The following is a 17,946-nucleotide window of genomic DNA, read 5'->3' as shown; positions in this document are numbered from 1 at the left end:
ACACACTTTACCAAACTCAGTCACCAGCTTCTGCAGTTTCTCACATGAATCAGCCACCAGCGCTGTATCATTGTACAAAGGCAAAGGGGATAAGAGTGAGTGCTCAAATTACAAAGGTATAAGTTTGTTGAGTATTCCTGGTAAATTATATGGGAGGGTATTGATTGAGAGGGTGAAGGCATGTACAGAGCATCAGATTGGGGAAGAGCAGTGTGGTTTCAGAAGTGGTAGAGGATGTGTGGATCAGGTGTTTGCTTTGAAGAATGTATGTGAGAAATACTTAGAAAAGCAAATGGATTTGTATGTAGCATTTATGGATCTGGAGAAGGCATATGATAGAGTTGATAGAGATGCTCTGTGGAAGGTATTAAGAATATATGGTGTGGGAGGAAAGTTGTTAGAAGCAGTGAAAAGTTTTTATCGAGGATGTACGGCATGTGTACGTGTAGGAAGAGAGGAAAGTGATTGGTTCTCAGTGAATGTAGGTTTGCGGCAGGGGTGTGTGATGTCTCCATGGTTGTTTAATTTGTTTATGGATGGGGTTGTTAGGGAGGTAAATGCAAGAGTTTTGGAAAGAGGGGCAAGTATGAAGTCTGTTGGGGATGAGAGAGCTTGGGAAGTGAGTCAGTTGTTGTGTTTATTTATCATACATAATCGTTGTTTCCCGCGTCAGCGAGGTAGCGCTAGGAAACAGACGCTTGTGGATGTTTTTGTCATTCTTATACATGACATGATGGTATTCCTCCATTAAATAATACAATGAAATACCTTGTATGAAAGAATGTATGTGAAATTATTAACTGTAAAGATATAATACATACTTTTTGACTGGGTTTATCAATATCCTTTCGTGCTCAGAAGAAAAATGTTAGTAATATTTTCTTGCATTATGGAGTTAGTTTAAACAGTAAAGTGTTTGATTTAGGTTGGCTCTTGATCCCATCGGCCTGTAGCAACTGATTTATAATTCATCATATGGCTATACTTGTGATCTTATACAAGAACAATGTGATCTTATACCAGAACTCATGATGTCGGTTTTTGCAATGGTGCTGTCACTGGTCTATCCGTAATTACTAAACTTCTAACATTAACACATATCAATTGTTCCCTTACTATTGATTTCTCTTATGATTGTCATAGCGACAAGTTTGATTTCTTACATTTCACAAAAGTATAAATGTCACTCATGAGACGATCTTTACCAATGTTTCGTAAAAAAAATATTTTCAGTAAGTTTATGGGATGGTGACCAAGGTATGACATTCTTATTTGAACATCTTTACTAATTTTTGAAAAGATAGTAACTTCCGAATTGAACATATTTTTTTCGTTAACTCCTTTTAAGAAATGTAAAATGAATATATTGAACTGCATGAATAACTGAAAAGAATGACAATATTTTATTATTAAAAGTGGTGTACCTAGTGATACCAACAAGTCGGAGGGTGGATCATGGACGACATAATGTCGCGACTTAAGATAACTCAGGTAAATTGCTTTTTCTGTTTGATGGTTACACTAAATTCTGATATCAGACTGACGGAAAGTAATGATAGCCAGTAAGAAGTATAACAACAACATTCTCAGAGACAGACAGTAAAGGACTTGTAGGGTTTGTGGTAAAGACGTTCGACTTTTTGGATGGTATGGAAGTTGTAATTATTCATTTCTTAATTATTCTGGGAGATTTTCAATTTTTTCCCCCTTAATGTGTTTGTGAAATTTATTTACGCTATTATCATGACCTGGTGCATAATTTTTTTCCTGGGAATGATACTGTGGGGACTCCCATGATTAGTGAAAATGCTTGGAAAGTTAATAAGTGTAATAAGTGAATGTACACTGATAACACGACATGATGACAGACATCTTAGCAGAAGAGTTATCTGAAATCATATTGTTGTCGAAATACGTCAAAGGTTTTATCTTCTTTCTGCATACTTAGCACAGACAGTCAAAAAAACAAATCTCCGAGCAATTGACTGGAATCGTCATAACATATTTTAAAGTTGCATCAAAAGAATGATAGATTTAAGTTGCTAGAGAAGTTAGGTATGGATGGCTTCAGAGTTACTGGTTATGTTTAGGTGTATTTCACTTTTACCCCCTATTTTTGAAGAAAAATATAGCCCTCCCCACTAATTATTATTATTGGTAGTATTAGTATTTTATTATTGGATAAAAACCATAGCTCCAGTTCATGTTTCCCTGCCCAAAGTCAGCTGTACAAAGTTTGATAATTTTATACTTATGATTGTTTGCCTTTGGCTATCATGGTAAAGTTCCAGTTTAGGTGCACCAAAGAAAGAACTTGCGGGTCGATAGGAATTGCATAAGTATGCCTTTGGCTTCATATACACACATACAACCTCCAGTTGTCGTGTATAATGCCTGTTGTTATGTATGATTATGAAGAATGTGTTGGCTGAGAGCGAGTCATGTTTATTTTAAGAGATGGGGACAACAAAGGCTTGGATAATCTTGACAGAATTAACCTCAGAAAGTATGCATGTGATATTCATCATGGTAAATTACTTGTTTACTCATGCCGTAAAAGTTTGGGACATTGAGTGCTAGTGTTGTGTTTAGTGAATAAAGAAGAAATTGGTCAACATAGTTTTGAGCATTTTATTATATCCTGTGATGTTAAATAGGGTGATTATAGTAAGGGAGAATGTGGGGTTAATTTATGTAAAAGTGGATGAAATATACACCCAACCATTCAAGCATTTGAGGTTTAGTGTTCAACAGGATAGTCAAAATATAGTATTTTACTAGTGCCGATGAATGTCAATGAGCAGACAACTGAGCAATGGGTCATGCTACAGCCCAGCTTCCTAAAATCAGCCATTATATATTATCCCTAGCAGCAGACAGGAGACTAGTTTTATAGTGGTATATTTCTGCTATACCTCTTATCTATGAGGGGTTAGGTGCAGCTTTCATTAGTTCTGCTTATTATATTTTTACAAGTATTTTATCTATTTTTGTATTAACCTTATATTGTCCTTGATATATGAAACTCACATTGCAGTCACCTTACATAACATTGTAGAATAAAATGCAATGCCCTGCAACTCACTGAATTTTCTAAACCTTGCATTGCCATTAGAGATCAAAAGTACTCATTTTCCAAGGTTTTGGTAGTTTTTATTTGTTATTTTTTACTATATCTTTAACCACAAAGATGTGCAAAAACAATTTTGAAAGATAAGCTGGTTGATGTGTTAATTATATCATTTATCTTGGGAATTATGAAAATATAATGATTGCCTAAGGATTGTATTGTTCCCAGCCTGGATACTCTGAGGTAAAATTTTATGAAAACCACATTAAGTGGATTTACTTAGTATTATATACACCAAACAGTAAAAGTATATTATAGGGATGTACCATTATTTGCTTACATACAGTTATGAAAATTAATGTTTTTCATTTGAAATGGTCAAAGTGCATTTGCTACCCCTTAAATGATAACTAACATTTATGAAAATCAAGTGATTTGTGTCACTTAATGGAAACAGTTCCAAAGGGTGAACTTATAATTGGAATACTTTTTTTATAGTTTAGGTCAGGGTCTTTTGTGATGTGTTCATTCATATTTAACCAGACTAGTAGATAAAAAACTTCTTTTAATGTAAGTGCAGTTTTCAGTCTGTTTTAGGAAATATAACAAATTTAAAATGAATTCCCTCAACATGAAGATATACCCTTAGAATAAAGTAAAAAGTTTTACTCAATGAATTCCAGTGTGCACATTTAAATTTGGATTTTCTTTTCATATCTGCTTAATGTTCGGGTAGGCTTAGGTTAGAGAAATTAAAGCAAAAATTCTGTGGTACAAGAACATATTCTAAAAACCTTTTAAGGAGGAATTATAATGTAGCAAATGGAGGATTTGGAGTGCATAGGTAAAGGATGAGTTTCTTGATGTGGCTTGTATAATAGTTGTCCAGAATGGAAAGTGGAGAGTCTTATGTCAGGGAAAGTGATATGTTTAATGGCATTGAAAATGGAGAATTTGTGTAGTATGTGAAATGAACAGTATGGAAAGTGGTAGGGTCAAGCAGTATTGGTTAGGGAGTGGATGTGATTTGGGTAGGGGATGGAGCTTTTGAATCAGGTAGGAGAGGAGATATGCAGCTCTGGAAGAGGAGTGAGTGTGTAAGTCAGGGAGGGGAGAAAGAGTCTGTTGTTTGGGAAAGTGGTGTGGCATACTGCTGGGGAGCAGGTAGTGAGGATAAAAGAAAGTATATGTGAGTTGGGTAGAGGAGAGTTTATGCATATGCAGGTGGGGAAGGGGCTTGTAGCGTGGGGAGAAGAAGGGATGTGCAGCTTGAGTTGGAGGGAGGGTAAAAGGGTAGGGGAGCGGGCTATGTGTCTCAGGTAGGGGAGGGGATATGTGACTCAGGTAGAGGAGAGTTTATGCAGATGTAGGTGGGGAAGGGGCTTGCAGCATGGGGAGAAGAAGGGATGTGCAGTTTGAGTTGGAGGGAGGGTAAAAGGGTAGGTGAGGGGGCATGTGTCTCAGGTAGGGGAGGGGATATGTGACTCAGGTAGGAGAGATGCTTGGTTCAGGGAGGAGAAGGGAGTATGCTGCATGGATAAGGGAGGGATTGTGAATTACAGCAATCATTAGGAGCACTAAAAAAATGGTAGTTATTGATGTTATGAAGTATGAAACTATTAAGGTTATTTGGTAATGGGGATGGTAGGGATATGGGTAGTAGTGAAAGATGATTCTGTAGGGATGGAACAAGGCAAGCTTTGTGGGAGGACAGAAATGAATTGTAGTTACTTAAATTCTTTTTAATTGAATTGGTGGGGATGGTTAGGTAATGAAATAGGTACTTTTAGAAGTAGATGAATGGAAGTAATGATAATATATAAATTGATGTTTGGTACCATGAAAAACTGCCCTTTTCATAGACATGTATTGGTAGTTTTTCAGTTTACAGTCTTGGTTTTATTTGGTAAAATCATTATGAATTTTGAGTCAGATATTTTTTTGTTTAGATTAAAACTAATCTAGATGTACAGGGCAGTCTGGTTGTAATAGGCTTCGCTTGTTACAGTATTTGCAGTTTTGGTTTCTAAATTTTTATTCAAAGAAAAATGATTTTGATAGCTGTGATTTTCTGTCAGTAAACATTTTGTCTTACATGTCTTGATAACCTAGACAGCAGAGGACTCAACTAGCGAAGAAATATCACCAAGCAGTGACGATGAGTCAAGCAGAGAGGAAGAAGGGACACCATACAGTGAGGATAAATCAAGCAAAGAGGAAGATGGGACACCAAACAGTGAGGATGAATCAACCAGAAAAGAAGAAGGGACATCATGCAGTGAACAGTCAGCCACAGAGGAAGAAGGAACACCATGCAGTGATGATGAATCAACCAGTGACAAAGAATGGACACCATGCTTTGATGGTAAATCACCTAGAGAAGAGGAAGGGACACCATACAGTGATGATGATTCAACCAGTGAGGAAGAAAGGACAACATGCACTGATGATGAATCATCCAGAGAAGAGGAAGGGATGGTATACCTTAATGATGGATCAAGCAAAGAGAGAGAAGAGACACCTTGTGATGATAATGAATCGTCTAGGGAGGAAGAAGAGACACCATGCAGTAATGAATCAGCCAGAGAGGAAGGGTTACCTTGCTATGATGATGAATCAACAATAGAGGAAGAGAGGAAACCATGCTGTGGTTATGGAGAAATAAAGCTGCCTGCAGGAATAAAGGTGAATGAAGAGAACAAAAATATCTATGATGACCAGAATGATAATGAATCAACTAGAGAAGATATAAGTGCATTATTTACTGATACAGTCAGATTGACTGATAACAAAGAGGTGAAGAGCAGAGAAAAGGATTCAGTCAGTATTGATAGAGATACAACAAAAAGGAAAGCAATTATGGGTACAACCATTAAAAAGGTAATGTTTCTTGTTAAGAACCAGTTGAGTAGGATTTGCCTTCTTAGTAGCTGCAGTATATACATGTGTTTGTACATAAGTTGTATGATTTGAGGGGAGAGCAACTTCAGGTATTGAAGACTGTTCACGCCTATGATGCACCTACCTTAAAGAAAACACTGAGCACTTATTACTTTATTGCCCTCTACAAGCTACACTCATACCATCACAACACTTTATGATTTGTGGTCCCAACAGGTGGATGTGGAATCTTTCTCAGTGCTGATGAAGCCTCATAGGAATGAAAGGGACTCCTGGTGCAAGAGGGTATGTTTGAAGGAATAGTAGTTCCAACAATGTTACATGGTTGTGCGAAGGAGGGTGAATGCGTTGGAAATGAGATGTTTGAGGACAATATGCGGTGTGAGATGGTTTGATCGAGTAAGTAATGAAAGAGTAAGAGATGTGTGGTAATAAAAAGAGTGTGGTAGGGAGGGCAGAAGAGGGGTGTTTTGAAATGGTTTGGTCACATGGAGAGAATGAGTGAGGAAAGACTGACAAAGAGGGTATATGTGACAGAGTTGGAGGGAACGAGGAAAAGTGGGAGGCCAAATTGGAGGCGGAAAGATGGAGTGAAAAAGATTTTGAGCGATAGGGGCCTGACCATGCTGGAGGGTGAAAGGCGTGCAAGGAACAGAGTGAATTGGATCGATGTGGTACACCGGGTTGACGTGCTGTCAGTGGATTGAATCAAGGCATGTGAAGCGTCTGGGGTAAACCATGGAAAGCTGTGTAGGTATGTATATTTGTGTGTGTGGACGTATGTATATACATGTGTATGGGGGTGGGTTGGGCCATTTCTTTCATCTGCTTCCTTGCGCTACCTGGCAAACGCGGGAGACAGCGACAAAGCAAAAAAAAAAAAAAATACACATACATACGCACATATACACACACACACTCATATACATATATACATATGAAAAATGTAAGAAACAATTTAGAAAACTGAAACTTCTAGCTTGAAATGAAATGAAAAAATGAATGTCACATACATTTCTTTATGTGTATTCACTACAGGAAGAGTCCTCATCTGAAGCTGCTGGGCATGGAAAGAGAATGTTTGATGGTAAGTAAGAGTTTGTGTATAATTGTAAATGTAATTAATGCAGTGAAAATCATCACACTAGGTGAAAATGTTGATCTTGCACCATAAGTATTTTGAAATGCTTAATGTGTTAGTAAACAACTAGGGAAAGTGAAGTTGCATCAAACAGAGGAGGAAATGGGTAGAAATTAAAGAATCTCAAAAAATTTTCTGCTTTGATTGATTGATTGAGTGAGTGAGAGGGTGAAGGCATGTACAGAGCATCAGATTGGGGAACAGCAGTGTGGTTTCAGAAGTGGTAGAGGATGTGTTGATCAGGTGTTTGCTTTGAAGAATGTATGTGAGAAATACTTAGAAAAGCAAATGGATTTGTATGTAGCATTTATGGATCTGGAGAAGGCATATGATAGAGTTGATATAGATGCTCTGTGGAAGGTATTAAGAATATATGGTGTGGGAGGCAAGTTGTTAGAAGCAGTGAAAACTTTTTATCGAGGATGTAAGGCGAGTGTACGTGTAGGAAGAGAGGAAAGTGATTGGTTCTCAGCGAATGTAGGTTTGCGGCAGGGGTGTGTGATGTCTCCATGGTTGTTTAATGTGTTTATGGATGGGATTGTTTGGGAGGTGAATGCAAGAGTTTTGGAAAGAGGGGCAAGCATGCAGTCTGTTGTGGATGAGAGAGCTTGGGAAGTGAGTCAGTTGTTGTTTGCTGATGATACGGTGCTGGTGGCTGATTCATGTGAGAAACTGCAGAAGCTGGTGACTGAGTTTGGTAAAGTGTGTGAAAGAAGAAAGTTAAGAGTAAACGTAAACAAGAGCAAGGTTATTAGGTACAGTAGGGTTGAGGGTCAAGTCACTTGGGAGGTAAGTTTGAATGGAGAAAAACTGGAGGAAGTAAAGTGTTTTAGATATCTGGGAGTGGATCTGGCAGCGGATGGAACCATGGAAGCGGAAGTGATTCATAGGGTGGGGGAGGGGGCGAAAATTCTGGGAGCCTTGAAGAATGTTTGGAAGTCAAGAACATTATCTCGGAAAGCAAAAATGGGTATGTTTGAAGGAATAGTGGTTCCAACAATGTAGTATGGCTGCGAGGCGTGGGCTATGGATAGAGTTGTGCGCAGGAGGGTGGATGTGCTGGAAATGAGATGTTTGAGGACAATATGTGGTGTGAGGTGGTTTGATCGAGTAAGTTATGTAAGGGTGAGAGAGATGTGTGGAAATAAAAAGAGTATGCTTGAGAGAGCAGAAGAGGGTGTTTTGAAATGGTTTGGTCACATGGAGAGAATGAGTGAGGAAAGATTGACCAAGAGGATATATGTGTCTGAGGTGGAGGGAACGAGGAGAAGTGGGAGACCAAATTGGAGGTGGAAAGATGGAGTGAAAAAGATTTTGAGTGATCGGGGCCTGAACATGCAGGAGGGTGAAAGGCGGGCAAGGAATAGAGTGAGTGGGAACGATGTGGTATGCTGGGGTCGACGTGCTGTCAATGGATTGAACCAGGGCATGTGAAGCGTCTGGGGTAAACCATGGAAAGTTGTGTGGTGCCTGGATGTGGAAAGGGAGCTGTGGTTTCAGTGCATTATTACATGACAGCTAGAGACTGAGTGTGAACGAATGGGGCCTTTGTTGTCTTTTCCTAGCACTACCCCACACAAATGAGGGGGAGGGGGATGTTATTCCATGTGTGGCAAGGTGGCGATGGGAATAAATAAAGGCAGACAGTATGAATTATGTACATGTGTATATATGTATATGTTTGTGTGTGTATATATATGTGTACATTGAGATGTATAGGTATGTATATTTGTGTGTGTGGACGTGTATGTATATTCATGTGTATGTGGGTGGGTTGGGCCATTTCTTTCATCTGTTTCCTTGCACTACCTCGCTAACGCGGGAGACAGCGACAAAGCAAAATAAATAAAAGCAAAATAGATTTATTTTCATAGGTCCTCATAATCTAGCTTTTGTAACAGTATCAGCAGTAAATTAACTGAGAATTATGAATTTCCGGATGAATTAGCATGTATTCAGAAACAGAAGAAAGGAGCAATTAGAAGTTTCAGAATTGTGAAGCAAAAATTTGTATGTACAGTGCTTATCCCTATGAGGCAGACTTTTAAAGAGCAATTGCTTTACTTTCATAAAACTTTTTTTTAGATTATGGGTTCATAAGAATAAAGGATTGATTTAGGTGTCTTAAAGAATTCTATCTGAGTGTAAAGAGGATAAAGATGTCAGCAGTAACATATGTTCTTGTTGAGAATACCTGCTGTATCTGCATAAGAATATTGTGTTCAAAAGGCTTTTTCCAAAGGAATTTTTTTTAATACAATATTCGAATGTATACTTCCATGTCATATCTCTTCTTTAAGGATCCGGATGTTCCTTAGTCATTTTCTCTTGTTAAAAATCTTGTATGTGTACGTTTGTGTTAAAAATCTTGTATGTGTACGTTTGTACATATTGATATTTGAGCATATTGATATTTAGTGAGGATTTGATTAGATTTTTTAATAAGGTTTCCCTATCCATAATGTAAATTTTTTGCAGAATTTAAACCTTGGACAAAAGAGGAATTACACACACTAATCAACAGAATGAAGGAACAACTTCCTTCCGCCAATCAGTGCTGTATAAATGTACTCAAGAAGTATGATTGGCAGAAAGTTGCTTTTGATTACTATTCTGCTGAAGACTGTAAAAGAAAGATGCACCATTTGATGGCTAAGATAAGAATGTTAAAGTAAGCTTGTTACATAAGTCTTCTCTCTTGTAATATACATAGCCTCAAATTGAAGGTCTGGATATTTTTTTCAGTAACTACAGTATTGAGGTTTTTTCTTTTTTTTTTTTTAAGCTTATGTAATTGCTAGAAATGTTTCATATACTGTTACATTGATTAGCCCCACATTTTGTTGCAATCTTCAGAACCCCCCTACTTGTGATTTGTTTTTTTATTACAGAATCAAAGGTGATAATCCAGATCTCATGCTACCAGTCATTTTGTTCTGTTTATTTATCTATGTCTTTCATGCATGTTTCCTCAGGGAACTCCCATCAAGGGGGTGGCCACAACAAAAGTGTTCCACTTGTCCCTGCCTTTACATGCCTCCCTTGCATACACCATCCCATGCGTTCTTCCCCCCATTTCTCTCCCTCCAGTACTCTTCCACCCAGTTTCCCTATGTCACAGGTGGACTTCCTCTCACACCAACCCTTTGCTCATGCTATCATACATGATCCATGTAAATGCTCCGTCTTGCTTTTTTCACATGATCAAACCACCTCAAAGTATTGTGTTTTATTCACCCTCCCACTCCACAATTCATTCTATTTGCATTTCCTACCATACCACATCTCTCATACACCCCTTCATTACTGTCTTCATTCCATGGGTCATCCCATATGCTTCTCTTAAATAACTCATTCCACAGCCTGGGCTCTTGGCCTTTGTGACTCATCCCTTGTTCATGGTTGACTACATAGTTAAGGGTCAGGAAGACTGTGCTGTCCCTTAATCCTTTCTTCACTTCCAAACTTGCACTTCTACCCTTCATTATTCCCTTAAGGGACCCAATGACTCCTACCTGGTACTGCCTTCTTCCTTCTCTCACCTTTCATATTACCAGACTTACCCAAGATAGCTCCCAAATACTTATGTTCTGTCACCTCTTTCAGCTTTTCTCTCCTCATATCTGTAATACAGTTTAGTACATTCTCTGCTCTCATTCTATAAGGTTTTGGAGATTCTACCTTTTCACTCTGTTTCCTTTCGAACACCATTACTTTACTTTTACTTGCATTCACCTTCAATTACCTACATTTTTGTACATCATAAAATGCTTAAAACCTGCAACTTCTTGTCGTGCTTACCAAATCATACGGTATCACCTGTAAACAGGCTTGTTGCAAGCCACCATACTTCACCACAACACTTCATCATTACGCCTTTTTTCCCAAGTTTTGCTTTCTTCTCTTTTGTGATTCTATCCATGTATATGTTAAAAAGCCAAGGTGATGTCACACAACCCTGCCTCACACCCACATGTATCACAAAAATTTTGCTCAATCCCCCATCCACTTTTACACATGCATTTGTTCCTCTGTAGAAGGCGTTCATGCCATTCATCAGTTAACCTCCTTCCCCATATATCCTTAACACATCCCATAAAGAATTCCTGTCACTCTCTAGATCCATAAAAGTTTTATGCAGCTTTTTACCCTTTGCTAGATACTTTTCCATAGTCCCTTTCACTGCAAAAATCTGATTCATACATCTCTTACCTATTCTAAGAACCCCTTGCTTCTCACTCATTCTGCATTCAGTCATGTCCATCACTCTGTCAGTCAAGACTCTTGTAAACACTGTTCCTAGTATACTTAAAAAACTTGTTCACATGTAATTTCTACATACATCCTTTGGACCTTTTGCCTTTGATAAAGGAACAATGATAGATCTCACCCAATCCTCAGACACAACCTTCTGCTTTCATGCCAGATTCCATTTCAAGTGCATCCACTCTGTCACGCTTTCTTGTCTATATTTCAGCATATCAGCTGTAATCCCATCCAATCCGGGTGCCTTTCATTGCTTCAACTTCATTATCACCCTTTTTTCCTCTAGTCATGCACTTGTATTCAATTCTTTCCATTCTCCATACCCATGTATGTAACAGTTGGTGCCTCACCTTCTCCCATATTCATCAGTTCTTCAGAATACTCTTTCCATTTTACTTTCACAGCCTCCTTTTGATTCTGCAACTCTCCTTGTTTACTTCTCACATTTACTTTTCCTTTCTTACACCCACCTCTGTCCTTCTTCACCTCCTTCCACGACAGTATTTTATTTTCCTTAAACTTTTCACTTAGTTTTCTTCACAAATCATCCGCTCTTTCTTTGCATTCCTCTATTAGCCTCTTAACAGTCTGCTTACACCTCTTATAGTCTTCCTTTCTGCTTTGCTGAACTTTCTATGGTTTATTCTTATGAGCAGTGTGTCACAGCATTTTAGATCTTATCTGGCCACCATGCATTTCCCCTTTTATTGTTTTTCTTACAGCTTTGTATCCAACTACTAATTCTACAGCCTTTAACAATCTTCTCTAGACATTTTAAACACTTCATTCACATGATGGCATTACTACAATTTCTGCTCTTTTATCTAAGCATTTTGTCACTCATCTTTCCTACTCGTCCTTGCATTCTTTCTGATTCATTGTCTCCCTTGCCAGCACTTTTTCTTCTCCTGATCCTAACCTCTAGAAGGACTGCAAAATGGTCAGAATCTCAGAGTCCTCTCACAACCTTTTTAAAGTTTCATCCAATGCTAAATTATCAGTCATATCCTTTTATTGTTCTTTTCCATCAATTTTCATTCACATATATATGTGCTGCATCTTGTGCTGAGAAAAGGTGTATGCTGTGAGTAAACCTCTCCCAGCATAGACATCCACAAGATTACTTCCATTCTCATTTACTCCAGGCACTCCCCATTTTATAAGTATCTCACCAGTTTTGTTACATCTCACTTTTACATTCATATCACCCATACATCCTTCCTCTCCTTCCTAAACCCATTTTTACAGGCATTCAAATTTTTCCAGAAATGCTTCATTACCTCACACAGTCTTCATATTCACACGCACATCCATGTATACCTATGCATACTACACAGTTCCAATTTTTCCTTTCACTCTTACTATTTTTTATCCTTTCTATCCATGCTCTGTAACACCTTCCCATACTCTTGGTGATAGCACAATTGCACATCCTTCTTCTTCTCTTTCCTGATAATTTTCATTCATTTCTGTCCATACCACTCCTCCTTTCATGGCCCCATAACTTGCTTTCATCATTTCCATTTTTACTCCATACACCTTGCCCAAGGATATGGGTTTCCTCAATCCCAGCACATCTAAACTATATTTTATTTCGTTCTCTACATAATTCATTATGGTTGCAAGACAGTCATATTTCAGAGTTATGGAAGACTGTCATATTTCACAGTTAATTTTGATGTGCTCTTAAACTGGAATTTTACCAAAATAAGTACCCTATCTTTCTGTAATAAGGCCCTATAGAAGCTGAATATTGACTGGTTAGGTCATGAACATATGGGAAAGTGTAAGGTATATACAGGATAGAGTTAATTGGAGCAATGTAGTATACAGGGGGTAACATGCTGTCTCTGGACTGAACCAAGGTATGTGAAGCTGTTAGGGGAAAACGTGAAAAGGTGTCTTGATGGTCACTGTGAAGTAGATTGAAATGAGCAAATTATTTAACCAGTGGAGTGGAGCATATGTACTACTATGAAAGACTGAGAGAAATGAAATCCATAGTCTAGAATGATGGAAGGTTTGAAAAGTGGCATCCTAAGTGTGAAACTCAGCAAAGCAGTATATACACTACAGGTCAAATGATTCACTCCCCAGTAGGGGCATCCAGCCACTTCATCCACATGGAGGTTAAAAGGCACTGGCATCAGTTTCTCAGTGTGTTTGTGTCTTTTAACCTCCATGTGGCTAAGGTGGCCAGATGCCCTTTCTAGGGCTCAAATCTGACCCATAGTATGGATACATTTGTCTTTCCTTTAATATATCAGCAAAGTAGATAAAGAATCATCAAATTATGTGTGATACCTGAAAATAAATGAAAAGGACACTAGATGTAAATATATGAATACTCAGGAAGGAAGCTGGAATATGTATTAAATGTAACGCCAAGAAAACTAAGATTTTACATGGAATTTTGATAGAAAGATTTAAAAGAAGGTAAGACTCGTATTTAATGACAGTACCGAATGAACCTTGTGTAGATGTATATACACCAGAGTAGTTGGTTCTGTGAAAAATAACATTATGCAGCAAGCATGATACTTGATGGGCAGAAGTAAGGTGGTTGACAGAAATAGCATTAACCAAAGGGCAAGTATTATGGTGAGTTCCATGTGCTAACCTCACCATCATGGCAAAATCTCTTTGTAAGTAGGTACTTTTAGGTACACTTAAGGTAATCTTCCATCCATGTTGGAGAGTACTCCTTATTCCTTCCTGTAGCTCTAGCTATTTCAGTGGGGTACAACGTCAGAAGCTTTTTGTCTATGTAGGAAAACAGGCTATGTATTTTCTCTTTGATTTAAGACATAACTCACCCTGTCATAGAAGTTTAAGAGGAGCATAATGTATGGCATCTTTAGCTTGAATCTGTGATGATTCCCAGTAAGGAAGTTTCTCCTCTGCAAGTAGGTGTTTATTTGTTTTCTAAGTATCTTTTCCAGTATTAACAGACAACACTTGTTAGTGACACTGGCCTGTAGTTCAGGAAAGTATCATGATAATCCTTCATAGATATAGGCATGGTATTTGTATTTTTCCATGTCTGTGTGACATTTCCTTCATCTTATGAACTTTTTTTTTTTTTTTTCGCTGTCTCCCGCGTTTGCGAGGTAGCGCAAGGAAACAGACGAAAGAAATGGCCCAACCCACCCCCATACACATGTATATACATTATGTCCACACACGCAAATATACATACCTACACAGCTTTCCATGGTTTACCCCAGACGCTTCACATGCCCTGATTCAATCCACTGACAGCACGTCAACCCCGGTATACCACATCGCTCCAATTCACTGTATTCCTTGCCCTCCTTTCACCCTCCTGCATGTTCAGGCCCCGATCACACAAAATCTTTTTCACTCCATCCTTCCACCTCCAATTTGGTCTCCCTCTTCTCCTCGTTCCCTCCACCTCCGACACATATATCCTCTTGGTCAATCTTTCCTCACTCATTCTCTCCATGTGCCCAAACCATTTCAAAACACCCTCTTCTGCTCTCTCAACCACGCTCTTTTTATTTCCACACATCTCTCTTACCCTTACGTTACTTACTCGATCAAACCACCTCACACCACACATTGTCCTCAAACATCTCATTTCCAGCACATCCATCCTCCTGCGCACAACTCTATCCATAGCCCACGCCTCGCAACCATACAACATTGTTGGAACCACTATTCCTTATGAACTATCTAACAATATTTCCAGTGGTCCAGCAGGTGCCTGTGCACATTCCTTCATTGCATATAGGAAGACTTCTATAGTACAATGAGCCGTATGTGAGTCAAGTTGTTTTCATAGCCAAATCATGTCATTTCCGTCAATTTCTGTACCTTCCAAGACCTTCTCTCGCTCACTTTGCTACTGCAGAGGTAGTATTGTTTACCACTATAAAAACACTTTTAAACTTATCATTTAGTTCCTGAAATGTTTCATCATCTTAGTGATGAAATCAAGGAAAAGTTTTGGCTTGTTCTTTGCTTTTTTTTAAAGTTTTTCCTCATTCCTCCTTACCTTGCATATAACTGAATGAAAATTAATGGATTAGAAACAAATATCATAATATTTTAACTGTGTCTCTCTTTCCAGAACAATGACTGAAATTCTTTCAGAATTGGAAGAGAAATTGATGGAAGGACAAATAAGCGATGGTTTGATTTTTGAGGACAGACAGATCTTTGCAAAGTCCTTTATTGAAAAAAACAAGGAAAGGATACTCCCGGTGAGTATTGTAGTTAGTGTGTGAGTTTCATTGGAGAAAAATAGGAGGAAGTGAAGTGTTTTTGATATCTGGGAGTGTACATAGCAGCAAGTGGAATCATGGAATTGGAAATGAGTCGTAGGGTTGGGGATAGGGCAAAGGTTCTGGGGGAGCACCGAAGAATGTGTTAAGAGAGAGAACGTTATATTTAAGGGCAAAGGTGGGTATGTTTGAAGGAATAGTCATCCCAAAAAATTATGTGGATGAGAGGCATGGGTGATTGATAAGGTTGTGCGGAGGAGAGTGGATGTGTTAGAAGTGAAATGTTTGAGGACAATATGTGATGTAAGGTGGTATGATCGAGAAAGTAATGTAAGGGTGAGAGAGATGTTTAGTAATAAAATGAATGTGATTGAGAGAGCAGGAGAGGTGTCCTGAAATGGCTAGGAGATATGGATGGAATGAGTAAGGAAAGTTGAAAAAGAGGATATTTGTGCTAGAAGTGGAGGGGAAAAGGAGAACAGGGAGACCAAATTGGAGAGGGAAGGGTGAGGTGAAAAAGATTTTGAGCAATTTGGGCCTGAACATGCAGGAAGGTGAAAGGCGTGCACAGGATAGAGTGATTGCAGTGATGTGGTATACTGTGTTAGATATGCTGTCAGTGGACTGATCCAGGGAATATGAAACATCTTGATAAACTTTGGAAATGTCTGTAGGGCCTGGTTTTGGATTGGGAGCAGCGGTTTTGGTGCATTGCACACAACAGCTAGAGAATGTATGTGAGTAGATGTGGCCTTTGTTTGCTAGTTTTTACATCCTGGTTAACATAGGAAATGGTGTTCAAGTATAAAGGAAAAGACATTATTTTGCTCTAGTGCTCTCACAAGATTGGTCTTCAAAACACCAAGTTCATATTAACCCTTCTGCTGTGTAACTGATTTTCCGGGTACTTCTCTAGTGTCAGTTTTCCAACAAAATAAAATTATTACTTGCAGGTATTCATTAGCTTTTCACTATCAATTGGAGATATATTTTATAGATCTAGCAGTCAAATTCTTGATTTTTTTTTGTTAGTCTTGCCATGACAGTACTAGCAACTGAGGCCCTCATCAAGGCCATCTCCAATTTTTACTTTTCCAAGAAGGAACAGAGAAGAGGGCCAAGTTGGGAGTTTTCCCTCTAAGGCTCAATCATTTGTTCTGGAATGCCACCTTACTAATGTGGAAAATGATGAATACTTTTGAAAAAGATAATGTTTGATCACTTTCTTGTGGAGGCAAAGGTGAAGATTTTTAGAGGTTTTCAAAAAGGAAGGAAGATTGTTGGGGAGAAGAGACTGGTGAGAGTAAGTGAGCTTGGAAAGTAGACTTGTGTGAGGAAGTACCAAGAGAGATTGAGTGTAGAATGGCAAAAGGTTGAGCAAATGATGTGAGGGAATGGGTGAAGAATGGGATGTATTTAGGGAAGCAGTGATGGCATGTGCAAAAGATGCATATAGCATGAGAAAGGTGGGAGGTGGGCAGATTAGAAAGGGTTGTGAGTGATGGGATGAAGAAGTAAAGTTGTAAGTGAAAGAGAAAAGAGAGGCACTTAGATGATACTTACAAGGAAGGAATGCAAGTGACTGGGAGATGTATAAGAGAAAGCAGCAAGAGGTCAAGAGGAAGATGCATGGATTGAAAAAAGAGGGCAATGAGAGTTGGGGTGGGAGAGTATCATTGTTTATGGAGGGAACGAAAAGTGGGAGACTAAATTGGAGGTGGAAAGATGGAATGAAAAAGATTTTGAGTGATTGGGGCCTGAACATGCAAGAGGGTGAAAGGCGTGCAAGGAATAGAGTGAATTGGAACGACGTGGTATACCAGGGGTCGACATACTGTCAATGGATTGAACCAGGGCATGTGAAGCATCTGGGGTAAACCATGGAAAGTTCTGTGGGGCCTGAATGTGGAAAGGGAGCTGTGGTTTTGATGCATTGTACATGACTGCTAGAGACTGAATGTGAATGAATGGGGCCTTTGTTGTCTTTTCCTAGCGCTACCTCGTACACATGTGGGGGGAGGGGGTTGTCATTTCATGTGTGGCGAGGTGGCGACGGGAATGAATAAGGGCAGACAGTATGAATTATGTACATGTGTATATATGTATGTCTGTTTGTGTATATATATGTATACGTTGAGATGTATAGGTATGTATATGTGCCTGTGTGGATGTGTATGTATATACATGTGTATGTGTGTGGTTTGGGCCATTCTTTCGTCTGTTTCCTTGTGCTACCTCGCTAACGTAGGAGACAGCGACAAAGTATAATGAAATGAATAATAAAATATGAATATACACCAAAGAATATTTGTCATCTGTCT

General features: G+C 38.7%; 1 protein-coding gene across 1 annotated transcript in view; it reads left to right on the top strand.

The window, feature by feature from the left end:
- Window positions 1-291: 291 nt before the first annotated feature.
- The window catches only part of LOC139747063 (uncharacterized), a 38,373-nt gene continuing 20,718 nt past the window's right edge, over window positions 292-17,946 (top strand). The window contains exons 1-5 of the mRNA XM_071658853.1: window positions 292-1,491; window positions 5,183-5,950; window positions 7,010-7,058; window positions 9,591-9,783; window positions 15,472-15,604. Coding sequence (XP_071514954.1) covers window positions 1,456-1,491; window positions 5,183-5,950; window positions 7,010-7,058; window positions 9,591-9,783; window positions 15,472-15,604 — 1,179 coding nt within the window. The 5' untranslated portion in view covers window positions 292-1,455. The remainder of the gene's footprint in view (window positions 1,492-5,182; window positions 5,951-7,009; window positions 7,059-9,590; window positions 9,784-15,471; window positions 15,605-17,946) is intronic.

This window comes from Panulirus ornatus, chromosome 5, assembly GCF_036320965.1.
Source record: "Panulirus ornatus isolate Po-2019 chromosome 5, ASM3632096v1, whole genome shotgun sequence".
In the NCBI taxonomy this organism is placed as follows: domain Eukaryota; kingdom Metazoa; phylum Arthropoda; class Malacostraca; order Decapoda; family Palinuridae; genus Panulirus; species Panulirus ornatus.
The sequence above is the reverse complement of the archived record's forward strand: the minus strand, read 5'-3'. Positions and strand labels throughout refer to the sequence as shown.